General features: G+C 38.0%; 1 protein-coding gene and 1 long non-coding RNA gene across 2 annotated transcripts; one reads left to right on the forward strand and one right to left on the reverse strand.

Annotated features, from left to right (window-relative positions):
• The first annotated feature begins 251 nt into the window (after window positions 1–251).
• Window positions 252–4,184, forward strand: LOC120441174. The gene is made up of 3 exons (XR_005613848.1): window positions 252–409; window positions 607–744; window positions 3,110–4,184. It is a non-coding gene; the product is annotated as an uncharacterized LOC120441174 (long non-coding RNA).
• Window positions 4,185–10,124: 5,940 nt separating this feature from the next.
• LOC116312268 (uncharacterized oxidoreductase YjmC-like) lies at window positions 10,125–17,816 on the reverse strand. The gene is made up of 11 exons (XM_031729681.2): window positions 17,620–17,816; window positions 14,887–15,035; window positions 14,513–14,701; window positions 13,681–13,742; window positions 13,377–13,430; window positions 13,157–13,255; window positions 12,869–13,004; window positions 12,487–12,605; window positions 11,901–11,996; window positions 11,596–11,706; window positions 10,125–10,467 (listed from the first exon to the last, which is right to left on the reverse strand). The coding sequence occupies exons 1-11, from the start codon at window positions 17,625–17,627 to the stop codon at window positions 10,402–10,404; spliced, it is 1,089 nt and encodes a 362-aa protein (XP_031585541.1). The 5' UTR covers window positions 17,628–17,816; the 3' UTR covers window positions 10,125–10,401.
• Between the last annotated feature and the right edge of the window lie 3,351 nt (window positions 17,817–21,167).

Here is a 21,167-nt window from a genome sequence, read left to right on the forward strand (position 1 = left end):
TGACATTATAGTTTTACGCTCACTATAAACTAGTGATATTTGTTGCATTCACCTATGCAAATGTGTTGATAGGTTGCTGGTTTTTCAAAAACAGTATATGCCCCAAAACATTATCATTCTGTGTCCAGCAGTTTTCTGGAGCTGTCTCATAAAATGTGAATCCTCACTTTAAAGCTATTTTCACACTATAGCTTTAAGCCTTTCTTAACATCACCGAACTGAGCTGTATGTGACAACAGAAGTGTCCTACACACGTTTTTAATCGGCTATCTCTTTCAGATTGCAAGATGCTACATCTTAAGAAAACACCAGCAAGTAGAAAAGCAGTAAAAGGGCATCTGAAGAACTGCACCGACTGTTAAAAGAAAGAGTGGATTAATCAGTGTAGTGAAGGAGAGAAAGAAGCAAGGTAATGTGTGGTTTAATCACGAGTCATACGATACTGTAGCTACATGTTTGCTACTAGCTGTTTACTGTTAGCATGTCATGTCCACACTTCGTTTTTGTTTTGTGAGTTTTGTTAAGGATCTTTGGGGATTTTTTTTGTGCATTTTTTTTGTGCATTTTGTCAGCATTTTTCTATTGCAGTGCATTTTGACCTTTCAGGGCCACTGTAGAAGCAGGTAACAGGTCAGCTCAGCTCTCACTCTTTCACCTGAGCCAAATGGAACAGATCCATGAAGAAATGTTTGTGGGACTAAAGGTTCAGATCCGAGACAGGTTTTTTTTTCCAGTAGTCAACAGGTAAGTTATTAGCAAGGTGGAATTACAATAAAGCTCAGTTTTGTTGCAAGATCTCTGTGAGGTTTAGAAGTGAACACTATGACTCAAAATGTAATATATAACTCAAAATAAGTAAACCTGTTTCTTTTTTTTTCTTTTTTTTAAAAAGCCACAACTGTAACACGAGTGGAAAAAAATAATCAAAGTACATTTTAATCCTGTGAGCTACTACGAAGGCAAATTAAAGTGTTAAGCAAACCATTCCATATCTTAAGCCCAGAAAAGCAGAAAACTCACAGCCGTTACGTAAGTTAAAAGTGGTAAAAGGCTGTGTCTGAAACAGTTGAATTAATGAGTGGTTAATAATTAAAAAACTAGTCTGCCAGTGCAGACATTATGACTTTGACCCAACTGGATCACTTTATTATGGTGCTTGTCCTTGGATTTCCTATTTTAGGACATAATAAAACTGAACACTGGCCAGCGAAAATAGATTATGACTCTAAAAGGAGCTACAGTGCTCCTCAGCCGGGCCTCGGCTATGGGCTAATCTACACGTGTTCCACATAATGAGTCTATTAGCACAGCTGGATAAACAAGCCTTAAGGTTCAGTACAAATACATCAGTGTGCAGACACCTGATCCTTATCTTACTGCCTGATTTATTTTCACTTTTATTCAACTCAGAAAGGCTCTCTCAGGGTTTTATAGCAAATTTAAGAAGACACACTCACTCACTTTAAATGTTTATCTGGCAGCTGTTTGTTCAGGCAAGAAAATTCTTTGCGTAATTGTTTTGGTATTTAATATTGTGTCTTATCCACATCACATCTACTGATAATATCAGTCACTCATATTAGTTTTCTTTACCTTGTTGAAACAGCTATTGTTGATTGTCTGTTTCATGTGGTTGGAAGGAAGGACGGAGGACTGTGTGTGTGCATGTGTGTAATACAGAGATGAAGGTCAGTGTGGAGGCCCATATGGAGGGTGGATGGGAAACGTGTTTATGGGCGCGAGTACCACAACATGCCACATATGGGAGACTGTTGGGTTAGAGATGGCGACACGATCATCAGCCGAGCGCAAACTGAATTCAGTTACAGCGTAATTTAATGTAATGTAATTGAAAATAAAATTAGTCTCAAATAACAGTTTAACAAGCTAATTCTGTGAGCCTGTTTGGTGACATACAGAAGATGAAATCATTATGTCAGCTCATCATCACATGTGCAAAACATGCGCATCAATAGAACAGAACAGTAAAATCATACAAAAAGTGATTTCAGTGACTTTGAGTTATGGATGTTGGTGCCAGACAGGCTGGTGTGAGTATTTCAGAAAGTGTTGATCTACTGGGATTTTTATACCACATCCAGGGTTTATAGAATTGTCTAAAAACAATTCTGGGCTAGAGCACCAGAAGACCACGCTTAGTGCCAGTCATTTCACATAAGAACAGGAAATGGAGGCTACAATTCACATGGGCTCACCTGGAAAAGCTGTTGTGATGAGTCTCAACTTCTGCTGCGACATTTGGATGGCAGGGTCAGACTTTGGTGTAAACAACAACCAATCATGACTTGTATCACTATTTCAGGCTGCTGGTGACGGTGTATTGGTGTTCTTGGCACATTTTAGATCCTTTGCTTTGTACTAAATGAAGACCACAGCCTAAGTATCATTGCTGACCACCTCCATCCCTTTATGGTTTGAAAGGATGGAAGGAAGGACAGAGGCTGTGGCTTGATGCAGTTTCTTTAGTTTTTAGTTCCTTTATTATATATATATTTTCTTTTAAATTTAAGAAGTTTGCATTTGTATGTTTGTGTTAGTTAAGAGCAACATTTTTTTGTGAAGCAGTGAACAGTAGCGCACTAACATAAAGTCTGCTATGTCTTCATATCCACATTGTACCCATGTTCTGAAGCGTACTTTGTGATAATGCACTACTCCACAAAGCTGCGATCATCTCAAACTGGTTTCTTGAACATGCCAGTGAGTATTCAAATGGCCTCCACAGACACCAGGTCTCCAATATAGCACCTTTGGGATGTGGTGTAATAGGACATTTGCATCATGGATATGCAGCTGATAAATCTGCAGCAACTGTCTGATGCTATCATGTCAATATAGAGCAAATTCTCTGAGGAAAGTTTCCATCACCTTGTTGACTCTATGGCATTAAGAATTAAGGCAGCTCTGAAGCACAAAGGTATAACGTGACTGGTGAGTGTATATCATCATAAATGACACATAGAGGTAATGCAGAATGAGAAACCCTCAGTTACTGCCATTTAACACTTACAAGCTGAAATCACATCTCTAATAAAGAGACCATAAACTGTCCAGCAAACTGATACATTTCTCTAATCCTGCTTTTCAGTGAGTGAGCACAATAAAAAGGGAGCTCAGAAAAGGCTTTGGGGTCCTCAGGGTCAGGTCGTTGTTGGATCAGTTTCCCCCAACCATCACCATCTCAGCTGTAGCAATCCATCACAGAAGGCCCAAGCACTGGACTGGGAGCCCCTAAACCAACAGTGACTGGCCACAGAGAAGGGTGAGCTGCTGTCCCAGGCCCTCCCACCATCACCTGTCACCTGTTATTGTCAGCAGCCCTCTGACTCCTTATAGAAAACAGGGCAGCAGCTGGCCTAATGAAGCAGACTGTGTGATGGGTGGCCTCTGCGAGTGTGTTAAAGGTTGCTTTGCAAGTCCTTTTGCTGTGTACCAAGGCCTCTTTTGCCAAAGGAAAAAAAAAAAAAAACATCTCGCACCAGAACACCTTATCTAAGGGGGAATGAGGTTTGCTGGGCACAAAGAAAATAGCTGTCATTTAGTAGGAAGGGGAATGATCAAAAGCCTTTCATGCTTTGAAATGATCTCATTGTTTGTTTACATAACAGCTTGAGAACGGGTGAGTCATTTGTTCTTTGATTTCCTTTAATTGCCCGGAAATATTACAAGCAGCGAGCAGACCTCTTCAGTTACGGGCTGATCAAAACTCAAGGGAGAGAACCAAATCAAACCAAAACTGAACAAGCAGATGATGATATATAGATTTAAAAAATGGGATGTAGGATCCAGGTGTCACCTCATGCTACCAGTAGTGACACTGACCCTAGCCAAATGTCTGTGGCCTCCATCTGTAAAACTATTTCTGTTTTTTGGATTGCCTCACTCTCCCTCTAGTGCACCTGTTGTTAATTTTATGAAGACCAAAGCAGCTGAAACGGATTACAAAACCCCCTCTACCACTTAACTGACAGATCAGTAACTCAGTTTAATTGTCTTGATGCAAAAAAGTGTTCATTTAATTTTTTGAGTAGTATACTGAACATCAGCATGGACCCCACTCCAAATACATATTCCCCATGCATCTTTCATGAGAGGCTCTCTGAACACTAAATGTCCACTTGAATCACCACTTGATGTATATATGAATAAAAATATCACATATTTATATGGCCTCAAAGTAAAATAAAAAATAAAGTCTGCATATCTCTCTCTAGTTGTAGTTTCAAAATTAGTTGAGATTATGTGTGATTTTCTTTACAACAAAGTATTGATTGCAATGATTATTAGGCTCAGAGCAAAAACAATAGGTTACCAGCTGGTTAGCAAATGAAGCACTGACCACCCACTGGCAGCTCAGTCAAGGCTGCTGCTGATGGTGAGAACTACAGTCAGAGAAGTCAGACTGTGACTATTTGTCGACTTGTGTCATACCTGTCACCTCATAAGAGGACACAGCAGGATCCTGTTGAAGGTCTTCAGGGACATCAGTGTATGCAGAGTGAAATCTGCCTCTGTTTCAGATGTGCTTTTTGCGACTGTGGGGTCGGGTTGAAGCTGGCTTTAGCAACACAAAAGTGACAAAATCTTCACTGCTCACAGGAGCTGACTCTGCCAGCTGAGCAATCTAACTATTCTTGCTATATTACACCAGTTTGAGACAGTGTCTGTGAAAGAATTTGATGAGGCCTAACAGATGGGATTACTTTTAGATCAATCTGACAATCTAATACTGGTGAACATGTTCATGAAATAAATCAAATTCTTACCATTTGCAATATGTATTTTCTTGGTTTAGCAGTAGTTATACAGAAAGGATGAATGTCAAAATCACACACTCTTCTTGCAGTTCTCAAAGATACAAAAAACAACAACAACTAAAAACAGCAAGAATGTCCCATTCAACACAATAAAACAACAGATTAGTCTACATTATTTTTGCAGTGTTTATTGATTTATGACTGAAAGCATCAGTGCAAACAAACCTAAATGAATTCCTTGTGAAAGCTGAATAATGAAGGTGATAACAGCAAATTAAGGGAAAGTGACAGAGTCAGCATTACCTTAAGAGGAAAACACGTGGGGACAACTGTTAGACTGCCATTAGGACCTCACACATAGACAAAAGCAGGTCAGCACCTCAGCTGTCTCTGGACATGTGGGTGTAAGAACCTGGCATCAGGGGCAGCCATATCCAAAGGTGTGCAAACCACAAAGTGATTCAAGAAAAGAGATGGTGAGAAGTTTTATTTACGCATCTCTAATTTTAGCTTGATCAAAAGAGAGACATCCTCTTCTGAGCTACATCCCCAAACATTCTCAGTAACGGGTTTGATTACTGCTGCTATTTTTTTTCTTGCTGTTATGTAACAATAAGTAGGTGGGGCAATTTGACTCTATTCATTGATTTATTGTTTTGTCTTTTCTGTCTTCCTACTAGTGTTTGTTGTTTTACTGAAAGTTAGCTGCAAATCAGAAATAGCAAAGACAGTTTTCTCTAATTATGTACCTAGAAGTGAGGAACCGTGACACGGGAGCAATAGTGGAGACTAAATGTATAGTTCGTATATAAAGAAGTAAAGAAGAAGGGTAACTACAGCTATTTATGCTTATTTATGTATTTTGCATTTGTCGTTGGTGTTCTGCATTTTGCTGATGCTGAGGCTGAACAGGCATGAGGCTGGTTGTTTTGTTATTTTATATGAATTTCCTGTGGTTTGTGCAACTTTCTCATGCTAAACAAGAACATCTGCCAACAGTTTATTTACACTTTATTTGCACCATGCCAAGGGTGTGTTTCAGAAAGACTGTGAAAGCAGGTTTGTGGTGCTCCGTTTAAACTCCTCATTCAATTAGTGACTGGCAAGTCTCATATCAGTGCGTACTAACTTGTTGAAATAAATGTCTTTACAAACACTGAAGAAGCTTTTAAAATCAGTCTGCTATCAGTGGACACTGTGGCTTTATAATCAGCTCAGAACAAAATGTATACATCTTTCTCTCGCTGTGACTTTGTGGTCTGTAGCAATCACTATTTAGGTAAAAGTAACCTGCGTCAGTGTTCAAACATGTGACACTCTGGTAAATCATTAGTCAGTTATCATATTGCAGTGACTCATATTGATGTTGGAGATAATGTAAATATCTGAGTGAAGATGAGAGTGCTAAAATCATTAAGATTCTAAAACTGGAATAAATTGAGCTTAAAGCGAGGAGCAGACCTCAGGGCATCCTGTGATTGGATTTGCTTGTGGGTAAAATGAGGAACTATTGTACACTTTTTGCACAGTTTGGCAACTTACCAGCAAACCAGCAAATACCAGCAAACTCTTGTTGCACTATTCAGTTACCAGGGCAATAAGAGTTTTTTGGAGAAGGAAATGTTGACTTTTATTTAGATTTTATTTCAAACTCTGTAGTTTCTCAGGAACATTATCTAATCTCACTTAATATTTTTGTGTGTGTTTGTGTGTTTGTGTGCGTGTGCATAGTTTCATTGTTGAAGTCAGAATGCTGGGGCTTGCTTTTTCTGGTTTTGGTATCTGTTTTTATAAGTGACATGACTTCAACTCAAGAAATAAAGTATTAAAAAATATATTAAAACATATTTATACATGTCAAAATGCTCTAAATCAGGGGTGTCAAACTCATTTTACATCATGGGCCACATACAGCCCAGAGAAACTACATGATCATTTTGTGATATTACAGAAAACTTTCTGGTAGTTCATCTTTCAGACTGTTTTGTAGTTATGAAATTGTAAATTATAACAAACACATTTTGGACTGGCTGTAAAAAACTGTCATTTCTACAGCAGACAGTGAAAAAACAGGAACTTTTCTGTCATTTCATTGTTTATCCATTAAATGGCAGTTGGGGATGGGGAGTTAACAATCTATCTAATCTAGTTTAAAATCTATGCTGTCCTTCATATTTTCCAAACCTGTCCAATGGGCCGGATTGAAGTATTTGCTGGGCCGATTCTGGCACTCGGGCCTTGTGTTTGATACCACTGCTCTAGATGGTGTTTTTAGCATTAAGCAGATCGTGCCAGTAGAGGGAGGGAAGGTGCTTGATGGGGTTTTATGCAAATCATTCCAATATTCCATCCTTGAGTTCAGTATCCAGCATCTTTTTGGCACTTATGAAAGTCCATGGCACCAATCAACACCGATCTCAAATCCGAATAAGAGAGACAACAGATGGAGACGTGTTTGCATTCCCGAGCAGTTGGAGTGAAAAACACAACAGATGCTTTGCTTTTATTTTTTCCCGTGTTCGCTCAGACATTTGGAGGTATGGTAGGCAGAGAGGGACAAAGAGCCAAGGCCAAATATCTTGGCTCTGCAGGGACAACAGCTGGGAGGAACAGACCAGGAAGTCGTTTCACTTCATTAAAGACTCAGCATGAGAGCAGCAGAGCTTTCCTAGCTCTCCCCATTCTCATGATCACTCTACTCCTCCTCCCTCCTACTGGCCAATACACACTCGTGCATATGCCTTTCCCCACCATTGACGGTTAGAAGCCCAATTAAACATGGCACCTATTCCTAAACCTTTCCCATCAGTGCAATAAACTATCCCCCAAGTCTGTTTCTATTTCTAACGTGGTCATTGAGCTTCTAAGCTCCTCACAGCTGATCCTCTTACAAGTGTGAAAGTGCTCTCTCCCTGTCCTCCATAGTGGAGCTGCTGTTTCACAGGTACAACAACTGATCTGCTGGGATGACAAAGTGTCTGTGGGAGCAATCTAAGAGTTTATTACCTCTTTATTTTATCTTTTTCCATTTTGCCTCATTCGGCTAGTTTTCTGCATGTCACCTTGCACCAGCACACACTCATCACCAAGTATGTTTTTAGCAGGTATCATTGGCATCATTGGCGTCAATAAGTAATAAACAGTTACTTCATGATTTGCTCGTTCAGTGAGTGATGACCCCCTCCCCAATAGCACTACAAAAGAACACACCTGTTAGAATCTGCTTAATCCTAGCCAGCGGCCCTGCTCTCTCTGTGCTTTCTGGGGCCTGGTCTAATCCACACAAGGGCTCCGGGCCAAGGCCAGGGCAGATTAGACCCCCACCATCAATTTATCCATCCATGAACACACACCTCTGAGTCTGGCCCCTATAGCAAGTGTTTGAATTGGTCTCTTAATCCCTGGACTCAGAGGAGCCTTCCACCCGAGCACGCAGACACCTTCCCCCTCTGCCCAGACTTAATATTTATGCATCTTTTTCCATACCCATTCGCAAATCTGGCCCAGCCCAGCACTCACCAGTCTAACCCCACCCAACCACTACCCCACTCTGCCCCCACCTCCTTTCCCACTCTGCTGCCACCTCCTTTCCCTCCCCTGGTGGGACTGAAAGCCCATTGATTTGTTGATTTCTCCCCTTTTGTCTGCAGTCGGCCGAGTGTTAACGGGACATCCAGAGTCCAGAGCGCAGTGACAGGACTTTTGGCATGGGAGATTAAGGTCCAAATCTGGGCATCTGTCAATGTCCAGTCCTGCTTTTTCCTTGCTGCTTGGAGAGGGGCCTTTTCTTGAGTTATTTTCAGCGTTAATTAGCTGTTCAAGCTGAAGACCCCCTGAGAAAAAAGAAAACTCCCCGATTCAAATAGAGCATAGAGGCAGTTTACAAATAAAGCCACATGTCTGAAAACAGTTGGGCAATAAATAAAGTTGATTGATTTTTAATGCTGGTGGTGCACTGTGTTAACAGACACATCTGTAATCCTGGGTGCGCAGTTCATTTTACTTATACCACGATGTAGTACAAACACAGTCCCAAAAAGGTTGGCATTAGGATCACATCTGTGTGTATAACTAAGGTTGTAAGTCTAAACTGTGGCAGTGTAGTTTGCAAATCAGTCCCTGGGTATGTCCTTTATAAGTGATGGAAGAATTGTGTAACAAGGAAATTCACTATAGTAGTTTATGTGAATTTTTGTGAAAAGAGAGAGACAAATTCAATTGTATATAGAAAAAGTTAAACAAAAGTCAAACATTCAAAATCAACAATAACCCATCTTGTTGTGTTTTCTTCAAATAATAATCAAAATTGTAAGCAGCTACTATAAATTGATCCTGAGAGTGTTTTACGATTTATCAGCCATATTCTTAAGTGTCATGTTTTGCCCATGTTTACCTTATTTTATCTTCATATATGATTTCAAAGAACATTTGAGAAAAAGGAGTAATCATGCTATTCGAACTAATCATACATCAGCATTACATTCAGTACATTACCACCAAATACATTTATGTGATATTACATTAAAATTATCTAATGTATGGTAAAAAAATAAATTAAAAAAAACTATATGCTACCTCCAAAAAAAATAAATAAAATAAATATCTATCTGTGCCTGCTCATAGGGGTCATCTGATTGTTGGGATTTTGTCTGTTTTTTCTGTATAGTTGTTGGGTCTTTACCTTACATTATAAAGCACCTTGAGACATCTGTTGTTGTGATGTGCAATTTATATAAATTTGCGATTTACATAAATAAAACTGAATTGAATTGAACTGACTATATCATACAACTGGCAGGTTACGGCATGAGCAAATAGTGACCCAGGACTTAATGAGTCTATGTCTCCATCTAGTGGTGTGATATCAGATTCAAGTCAGTAAAATTGAATTTGATTTGAAAGCTGAGAGATTATTTTACACAACTTATTCTTTGTGTTAGTTTTTAAGGTTTTTACATGAGCAAAAAACTGGAGGAGAATTTGAACCCAAAGCGTTTCACAGTCCTTTCACAAGATCAAACTGAAAGAAGAAGGACAGGGCTGAATTTTACATGGTTCTAGGATGTAGTACAGTTTAACTGCAACATAAATCATTGATAACATTTAGTAAAGATGACATTTTAAGCATTCTGAAAATCAGATATATTTCTGTGCTAGTTCTAGTGCCTTTCATGCATTTATGAACTAAAGTTATGGAGAATTATTTGAACTACTTGTTTAGGCTATGAACCCTGACAGATGGAATTGAGTGAGAGAAGCTTACATCGCCATCTTCTGGTAGATGAAGAGGTAGCTAAAGTACATCTATTAAAAATAGGATTGCATTAATGCATGGAAAAACACACATTACATTCCAAATAGTATGGCATTTATTGATCTGGGAATAAAAGAATTATGTTTTTAAGATGATCTCACAGTAAAAATACAATTTTCACATCAGTAGCAAAGAAAATTCATGGTTTTGCTTTTAGTAAAGTAAAAAAAAAAAAGAAATAGCACATGTCACATGTGTAATCATGAATAAAATATTACTCTTAAAATGTATAAGGTGCATCAACAGAATTGCACTTCAAGTTGAGCATTAGTGGCTGATTTCCACAGCTGAGAATCCGTTTGGATAAACTTAACCCGAGACGATCTTGTCACATGGCAACAGTGGGTTGACACCAATTTTCCTTGCGCATTCATTCTGCAGAAAAAATATAAAATGCTAATGGAGTTAGCATCATGCTTAAAGAGGTTTTAAATAAAGTCAGATAGTATTTAGGTAAAAATACTCTCATTTACTTTCTAATTAAAAACATAAACTGGTGTCTGTTCAGTTAATGCAAAGCTAAAACAGGACCTCTAAAGCTTCCTGTAGTCTGTGTAGGTTCTCAGTCATCCAGGTTATGGTAGTCTTCAAGCATGTGAGTTGAACTAAATTTGAAAATATTTCACCTTTCATCTGAAAGGCTTCTTGAGTCCTAACAGCTGATGGGGAGTTCCCAGTATTTAACCTCTACTTTGGTTAGAAATGTTCTCATTTTGGACAGGGAAGATAGACGGGTTGAGAGGAGTAAAAGAGGCTAAATTTCTATATCTAATTTGAATAAAAATCAGTGAGTACAGTAGCCTGCAACACAGGCTTGAAATCCCTTCCCAGGCAATTCATCCCTCACTCACGCCTTGAATGTGTGACCTTGATGACCCAGGGTGGGGCAGTGTCTCACAGATAAGTCACAGCTTTACTCATATGTGATGGCAGGTCATCAACTAATTTGAAGGTTGGCGGTTGATCCTTGGCTGCTCCAATCAGCATACCTAAAATACCTAGGGCAACATATGGAACCCCAAGTTGCTTTCTGATGCTTTCATCTGAATACGAATGTTAGATAGAAAGCACTTGGGTGTGGGAAAAAGTGCTTGTATAAATGAGTGTGAATGAGGGAATAAGGCATGTTGTGTAAATTGCTTTGACTGGGTAGAAAAATACTATATAAGAACCAGTCCATTTACCAGTACCATTTAACATAGCTCATGTAACACTAGAGGTTAAATATCTGGGACTCTATCAGCTTTTCTCTAGAGCAAAATCTGTGAGTGTAACTGAAAACAGAGCAGGTCATAGTCTGGTAAATTAACACTAACTAAATGTGCTTTTTTTCCTGGCTCCACCAAAGAAGCACTCGCACTCAAATCAAATGGAGTATTTCCAGTAAAAGCAACAGGTCTGAAGAAAAGCATTTCAAGTTGTGAGCTCTATGTGAAAAAGGACAACCTTTTAGCCATTGCAGTTTAGACTAGCATGAGAACATCCCCACTTCTTAGCTTTTACCATGTATTTGACGACGTTGATGTGGTAAGGGATCCCACCCATATCCTCACATTTCTTCATGTTCATCCTCTCTGGATCTCCAGCAGCCAAAACAGGAGTGTCTAGGTCAGCCTGAAGCAGATACGCCACAAAAATGAAAAAAGAAAAAAAAGAAAGTATAGAGCAAGAAATTCACTTTTAACCTGCAAATGTTTGTCCCTATTTGATTTCATAAAACAAAGAAACTGTAACTACTGGATATCAACTGCATTTTTTGATTTATCTTTTTTCTAGCATTTAATATTCCATCACTGGGATCAACTCACAGGATCCAGGTTTCTATGGATGGACAGCAGATCTGACATCCTGTCACTGAACCCGGGAGCAAAGTTCTCTGGATTGATTGCCACAAAACACTGACCCTGAAAATATGAAAGAGGTGACACTGTGAGCTCATTAAACATGAACATCAAACAGAGCCTTGATCTGATGTCAGATGACCTATATCAGAGTCACTAGCTGGGCCTCTGTTTTAGATAACAGCAGTCAAACACTTCAGACTTGTGTCATGCTGATTTCTCTTCTGCTGGTACATGACGGCTGATCACTTTATGAACTTTGCCCCAGATCTGATAATCAGCACCACATTATCTGCAGTGTATTATCTATTCTAGCTGCTGAAAAACTGTATTTTATTATTGCTGTGGGAGCGTTTTTTTGTGAATTATTCTTAATAAAAAGGTGATACAACAGTTTCAACTAGTTTCTCAGTCTGTTCCATTTCACAGACAAAACAACAAGATGACTTTTAGCACACTGTGTTACCGGTTTTGTCACAAGTTACATTAGGGACATGTTAAAATAGAACCAGTGTGTTCTCTGTATTTCACAACTAGGCAAAACAAAATGTACCAGGTTTGCAACACGGTCTGTTACTTTCCAAGTGCGGATGTATTTGCTGTACTGGGCACCAGCCAAGATGCCACAGAACACCTCCACCATCATTCCCAGACCATAGCCTTTGTACCCTCCTGAAGATAAAAACACAGAAAAACATATGCATGGAATAAATGTATTATACTGATCCTAGCCATCAATGGCATGTAATTCCACCAGATCTGATAACTGGTTTCCAATTAATCTTGTATATGAGTTTTTCTATTGGTGTAGATGAAGCGCAAATCAGCCAGCTAGGGTTGGTTCAATTATATAGACTTAAAAAAAAAAACCAAACAAACACATATTTCACATATGAAGAATGAAAACATTCTTGACACGATCTGCTGCTTCTGACCGGTGTCTTCACTGCCACCAACAGGCACCAGTCCTCCTCCAGTCAGCACTTCCTTGGGGTCTGTTGTAATTTTTCCCAGAGGGTCACAGCCCCAGCCCTCAGGAATGGGGTCTCCACGCCGCTCATGAAGCTCCACCTATGCACATTTATATACAGTACAAGAGAAGAATGTTTCCACATTAAAAATGTTGTTGTTTCAGTGGTCAATCACTGCACGCTTACATTTAATTTGTTAGAAGCTTAGATGAGCAATAAACAAATATACAGCAGTAAAGATGTTGATCTTACCTTTCCAAGGGCTACTGCTGAAGTGGCCATGTCTAAAACAAAGCTGTCTCCATCCTTAGCAGGAGCCGCCACACTGATGGGGTTGGTGCCCAAAGTACACTGCACAGTTCACAGAGTTTGGATGTTGAAGATTTTATGATTAAATTCACAAATATTTTAATTATAGTGTCGTATATTGCATTCATTATGGTTTCTTTTCTAAACTAGTTAATACATATACCTCTTTAGCACGTGTGGGAACCACCAGTGGTGACGTGTTGGTAAATGACATCCCCTGTGGAGATCAGATTTTTTATTAGAAATTTAAAAAAACACAAAAAAACAAAAGCAACTCATCATGCTATGATCTAAAGTAGCAGCTGAGAAACAAAGTCATTGACATCTACCATCCTGGAAGGAAATACAAAGCTATACTAAAACATACTAAATCTGAGTTTATAATTGAAAAAAAAAATTTTTCTGGGGAAAAAAATCAACTGAAAAAAAAAGGGGGGGGGGGGTCAACAGACAAACATTTCACTCACAATCATGTTTTCCTTCACTGCTTGCATTGCATAATATCCAGCAATACCATAATGGTTGGAGTCTAAAAAGAAAAAGGTGGCATATAAATTCAATGGCCTAACAGCAGTGTTAATACACTTTTAGTCATCAGATTTGAGAACTATCTCTCCAATATAATTAAGTGTTGAAATATAATAATTATATTTTTATATTTAAAAACTCAAGAGAGATTTTATTGATGAGACTAGAGCACTTGTTCCCCTTAAACGAAAGTTTCTTAAACCTCTAAGAGCTAAATCATCATTGGCCTCAATCCTAATCCAAACCCTGTGCAATCTAGATATGTAGGGTTTTTTTGTTGTTGTTTTTAATTCTTATCTTTTTTTGGCAGTCAGGCAACAAGGAAAACAATAATTCCAATTTACAGTCTAAAAACTACTTAAAGATTTTTTCTCCAAAATAGAAGTTAAGGGTAGGGTTATTACCAATAGTGACTTTTGACTTCAGAGGGTTAATAAAGTCTAACTGAGTCTTATACACCTCACTGAGTGTTAAGTGAACTAAACAGTCAACTAGTTATTGAGCAGGAATCATGCATTTATGAAGGCAGGATTTTGTATAATCAAATACTTTAGTAAATATCTGTGTAAAATGAACAGGTTTTTAAACAAGGCAACAAATGACAGACATATATTGCTTGTTTAGTATAAGACCAGTTGTGTCTAACATAGTGCACTAAATTTTGGTTCTTACTGGTAGCAAAATGCAAACACTTCAATAATAAATGATCTGGAAACCTGTTTGACTGTGTCGCCACTATAACATTTCCTTTAGGGTTCAGTTGGGACTCACTGTGTGCCACCACCCAGCCAATGCCAACGTCTTTGGCCTTTTTTATGGCCAGATTCATGCAAAAGTTTCCCACCACTGGGCCTAAGAGATTCCTCCCATCCACCAGTGCCGTGGCTGCACTCTCCTTTTCCACCACTGGCTCACCATCCTTGGCACAGATGCCAGTTTGAATGTCCTTCACATACATGTCTGTTAAAAATATAGTGAGTACACATAAATGACACACAGACTTAAATTTAAAATTACTGCTGATATCTCCAGCATCATTGAGGAAAGATTCTTAGTTTTTGTGCAAATAAGACACAACGATATGCACAGTGAGGATCAAACAATGAAGCAACAATGATGAAAACACAGTTTTCAAGGAGGCTGACCCATCCTGTTGAGTCCATGGCTGTAGTGGCCCCTGTGGTCTCCTTCCACCAACACTTCAGCTAGACTGCGAGCATGATGCTGCTTGGCACCGACTGCTGTCATGCACCTCTCAATGAAGCCTTTGACCTCCACATGGCTGATCAAACATCTGCATGGGGAATGTGATATTTAATAAGCAACATTTAAAAAAGTAGAGTAAAGATGATGATGTGACCTTACTGCTTGTTTGGATATTGCATGTAATAAACACATTACACATACTACTTTTTTATCAGTCATATCAAATTCAACAGTCGACAGTCCAGTTATTTACTCTATCATAAATTGCTGATTTTGCTTAAATTACAGTTGATTTTACCTAAAAATTTTAATTATATCATATATTATATAAAATGTATTGCTTTTATTTTGTAAGGTTAAATAACCATCACCATCTTGGTTACTTGACCTGAGTATACATGGATGAAAGGGGTGGCTAGCTAATTTTGTTAGAATGGTGCAGTGGTACTTCATTTATATAAGTGTATTAAATGCAATGTAACTTTTGTGCAGTGAAAGACAGACATTTAAAAAGCCACAAAAAGTTCACGCGCCACACTCTGCAACTCCTATCAATACTTAACCATAAAAACATTTATTCATTATTTATTTCCACAAGGCTGGGGTGTATCATATTCTTTACCTGGTTTGTCCACGCACCACCTCCAGTGCCTCAGCACCACACTGAAGCACCTGGAAGTAGTTGGGCTTGCCCTGCTGCCTGTGTAATTACAACTAAATGCCAAATAGGACAACATAAAACACACCTAACATCTATTATTGTATGTATTGTGCACTAAAAGTTCATTCATTTTCATTTTATTAGCACCAGAAGTTGTTTATTTGGAAAGCATAGCTAGCATACCTTCTTTGTTCTTTCACTTTTGACACGTAGATGTGAATGTGTAACACACATGACTGGCTGTCAGCCTGTGTAATTGTATTATAATTGTCTCCTTGATGAGTTTAATTAAATGTTTCTGTGTAACACATCTGAATCTGTTGAGTTCATTCTGTGTGAGCTGAGCTGATTACATCACACATATTTTGTGTTCACCTTTGAGCCCTACGTAAATAATTGTTTTGGCTCACTGCATCTAATTAAAAATCAGTGCATATGACCATGACAGTCAGTTAAACTACCACAGGAGTTTTCTGCCTGATGGTCTAGTTCTCATGCAAAGACTGGAATCAAGAACAGCAAACTGCAAAGCTCCCCCATACTCTACACAACAGTCCCACCATGGGGATTTTGTTTCCTGCCCTGTGCTAATTCAAATTTCAAAGTCCATTTTTGGAGTGATTTCAAAACCTGTAACCACACTGATGATATGCTTGTAGTAGAGAACTGCCTTCAAGAGAACACCTGAGAGATATATTTTGAGAGTTCAACATGGCCAGCTTTCTTACATTAACTGGCTCGACAAAACCTAAAAGCCCAGTCAGTCATGATGTGTATCATGATTAGTGGTTATCAGTTGGTTATCAAACCTTTTCCATGTTTCCTTCCTGTAATAAAACAAGTTTGAACAACTAATGAGAATCAGACTGAGTTCTGAGTGTTTAATGCTGAAAATCTAATGCTTTTCATCCTGTTTTTATTCTCATCCTCCTTTTTGCTTCTTTCAGAATCAATAAAAATAGACATAGAAACAACTTACACTGAGACTATTTGTGATAAAAACACCTTTCCTTTTAATTAACATTAATTTCCAACAAGACATTTCCACATTACAAGAATTACCCAGAGGCAAAATAAACAATGAAAGTAAGATAAGTTAATGAAAGTTTAACATCATTGTGTATAATTTCATTATTATCATTTAATGCATTATTATTAGTTTAATGTAAGGAGCAATTTACCATTCTTTATTTTTGGCTAGATTTTGGGCATTGCACTCTAAACCAGAGGCGTATGGGCAATGCAAATATTGATAGTATTGATACCAACGCTGGTACTGGTATTGCTTAGATACTAGCACAATAGTATCAATGCTGTTTTTCTATGTTGCCCGCCTGTTAAATAATAATAATAATAATAATAATAATAATAATAATAATAATAATAATAATAATAATAATAATAATGATGATGGAAATGAAAAATGCCTTGTGCTGACTGTCACGTCAGTTTAAAAAAAAACCCTGAAAGGTGTGTTTTGTTGTATTAACTAATTATTGCGGAAAGTAAAACCCACAGCCATTTAGTGGTCATTAAAATGTGTTCAGAATTTCCACATTATTTATGATTCATCTCATGAAGTCGTAGCACACTGCTCTTCCCTACATCAGCTTTATAGGTTAAAAGTGTTGGTATTACCAGTAATGGCCAAATGCTAATGATTTGGTGGCTCGACACCAAAAAATAGGATGGCACAGCACTGCTGTAAGCTGACGTTTATAGTTTTTTCTCTAAAAACTGTAAAGTGAGATAGTAGAATATTAATAAAGACGGAGACAATAGAAATACTAAAACACGGTACAAGTAAACGTCTGTATACATAATAAATAATAAGCTACTGCAAAAATTATACCGAGGTATAGCATCACAAAAGCACTTTTTGTCGCAAGTGTTGTTAATCACGACGAAAAAACTCTTGGATGAGTTGCTAACTCGTCATGGCGCACAGGTTATTAATTCATTAACTGAATCTACTGGTGTCCTTTAACCACACTTCTAACCACGCTCCTACCTGCTCATGCTGACTTTGCTGTCCTTTCACTATGATGGTCTGTCGATCCTGGTTCAGATGTGTTGGGGGTAAATCCGATGATGTCTATGACCTGTCAACTTCCCTCTTCAAGTGTTTCAGTGTTAGGAAACGCCACATGTGTCAAAATTATCTGTCAGGTATTTTCTCTGCCCTTGCAGGCGTGATGCAGGAGAAGCTTTGTGATTTGACAAGGTCGTGAACCTGCTGTTTTCCGATATTTGCTACGACATAATTGTGGGAATTGTGTCATAAATGACTGTCAAAAATATTTCAAACTTATCACTCATGAATTATATCGTGCCAATTTAACCCAGAAAGCACATTCTGATCACAAGTACAAGTCAATCAGTTTGGCAAATTCACTGTTTAATATCATTTATTTATCCGGATTTTTTTTTAAGTGTCTTTGTCAATAAAATGTCTTTTTCAAGAGAGATCTGGCCAAAGAGGGCAGCAGAGTGGAATCACTTTTTGGCACACCTGGCGCTTTCCGTTTTCCTGCTGTTTTAATCGCGCTCTACTTCCTGATTTCTGTCTCAAAGACGACCTCGTAAACATCGCACCTTTAACCTTGCGTCCCTAATACAGAGCTTATACAGACATGTAGGTCTACACACAATTTTTCTGCTTGAAAACACCATTGCTGGTAATACACAGGTTAAGAATGGACAAGAAAAGCCTCAAAGAACTGCATCTTTTTACCTCAGCAACTCCTTTTACATTTCTGGGAAGACTGAGAAATTTCTCTCTGATGCATTTTTCACAATCTTAATCCAAGAGAGAAATCTTACTGTAGGGATGTGTGCGCGAGCCTCGGATCACAACCTTCTCTACACTGCACCCACGCGGTACCGCTGAAAACTGCTGTCCTGCACCAGTATGCAAACTCCCCAATCACGGGCTTAAAGAAGCCGGAGATTTAAAAAATGTAATCTTTATACAACTTATTTAATAATAATATAACATGTATTACTATTTAGGAGGAAACATTCTGGGTTAGTTCGTTATTTTTCGCAATGCTTTCATACACAGGGTGCTTTTCAAGAGCAAAAGTGCAAAAAAAAAAAAACCCATTATCTTTTAAAATAAATGCAATTTAAAAAACTAAGTGCTGACGGTACATGCAGAAAAATGCAATGAATGAAAACGTTTACTTAAAAACTGTGAATGAAGCTTCATGTCCTTTTTATTCAGCCACACAGTTTCTTAGAAAAATGTGAGCCACGGTGTGATCACGTCCAGCAAGAGCCCTTATTGAGTGCCAGATATTGCAACATATTGTCTTTACCTGGCAAGAACAGATGATGTTGGAGTCACTTTGAGAGGTTTTCCCCAACAACACTGGCTGAAATGGAGCCCCAAACTATGACAGAGCCTGTCTTACAGATGGCTGTAGACACTCACTGCTGTACCTCTCCCCTGACCTCCTCCAAACATATCAATGGTAATTTGAACTGAGATGAAATGAACTGAAATGAGCTTCTTGACAGCCACCCGTTGAGGCTTCGGCAAACAGTCAGTGTATGAAGTCTTTGCTGGATTTTTTTTTTTTTTTTTTTTTTTGAATGATATGACTTTTAATCTGCTGTAAATAGTTTTGAATTGTCACATCTTCTTTTGTCCTCCACTTGCTTAGTTTCCTTAAATTTCTTTAAAGATACACTACAATGCAAAGATATGTTAAATTTTTTGCATAGTAGCTCTTTTGGAATACTATCTTATGCCTGTGAAACTGTGATATTGCTCATATTTTTCATAAATTCACAAGAAAAGGGAACAAATTATGTGTTTTTCTGATAGGTCGCTGGTAACAAAAGTGCCGGGTATGAGGTCTAGACTGAGAATGAGTGAACCAGCCAATACCCAAAGAAAAATGTGAGACCTTAATAAAGCTGAACTGTTGCTTAAGACCACTTCAAAGAATTACACTTTGGAAACAAAAGACTCTTGCACAATAGTGCACATAAAATGATAAAAGTACACGTTGTTCTCTAAGAACTGTCTGTATTGGTGGAAATGTGGGAGATGCCTGATTATTTACTTCTTTAAAGAAAAATGGTAACATGAAGATAAAGAGTCCAAAACAGAGTTTAAAATCAAGTTGAAACAGAATTACAAAACAGAAATATATTCTTGAATACTTCTTTGAGCTAATGAGACTTTTTTGATAGATGTATGAAAGCTGCTTGGAAACATTTCATATGGATAATAGATTATATCTCTTCACAGTTAATGAATGAACCTTCAGTCTTTTTCCTCTTACAGTGATGTGATGTAAACCAAGGTTTTTCTTATATTTTAAATTTTTATTTAGAAAAGGCCAAGGAATCTCTTGCATAAGTGAATTAGACGCCAGTCTCTTTCTTTGAAAGCTTGCTGTCCACAAGGGGTCAGGCACTCACTGAATGCTGGGCGAGTGGTAGGGATGCAGAAACACAGAATGTGCTGCAGTGTACAGCAGTGTAAAAAATATATATATATATATATATATATATATATATATATATATATATATATATATATATACGTATATATATTTAAAAAGAAAATAGGAACAGAAAACACAATGCATCTTAGACCACAGTGATCCTGTACAAGTAACTTACCAAAAGTTGCTATAATTTTTGCTTGTTTAAACCAGGTTAACCTAACGTGAATTATATTTGAGCCAACCCACAAGAGAAATTAGCTTTTCACATTACGCTTCTGTTTCTGCTGGATCAACTCACCAAAAGGAGCTGTTTGGAGCTCCTAGGCATAAACCGCTCTTGCAAACCTACATTCTGGCCCTATATGTAAATGTTCATAGTGCTACACTTCAGTTAGGTCATTCTAGTGCTAATAAGGAGACAATGAGATATTTAACCCTCCTGTAGCGCTGCAGTTTAATGTAAACACTATTCAAAACAACATGACCATTGTCCTGCTTCAACACAACAACAGCCCAGCTATCTGCACTATCCATAAAAGGGAAAACATGTAGCTGTGGTGTGGCAAGAAAGCTTATCGAGTGTTATGATACAAAATTTAGTCTTTACTTGCTCTTAAAACCTGGACCGTGCTACAAGAAAAAATGATCTGGGAATCAGTTTGACTTCTATGTAAATTATGAATTGTAATGACCAGTACTAGATTTTTGGGGATCATACTGTAGGAACCCTACTGTAACGTATCGTAGGAAAATTTTGAAGTCATTGTACTCCAGTGATGGATTCCATAAACCACTCCTGATTGCTGTGAAGTTGCTACATGTCCTACAGACAATGCTGACATCATTGAAACTATGTGACCCTTTATGAATGACTTGAAGCACATTTTTGTGCCTTGTGTAGAAATCATATTCATAATCATATACATCTTGGAGCACATTGTAGAACACCTATTTTGGTTAGACTTAAATAAGTGATAAGTCAGAGTGACATTAAATAAGACACAGAAGCACAGCATGTTGACAATTTCTACACCTGGTTAGTACCCTTGTAGCCCGGATGTTGAACCAGAAAATGGTAAACGGTAAATGGCATGTA

The sequence above is a fragment of the Oreochromis aureus genome, linkage group 7 (genome assembly GCF_013358895.1).
Source record: "Oreochromis aureus strain Israel breed Guangdong linkage group 7, ZZ_aureus, whole genome shotgun sequence".
Taxonomy (NCBI): domain Eukaryota; kingdom Metazoa; phylum Chordata; class Actinopteri; order Cichliformes; family Cichlidae; genus Oreochromis; species Oreochromis aureus.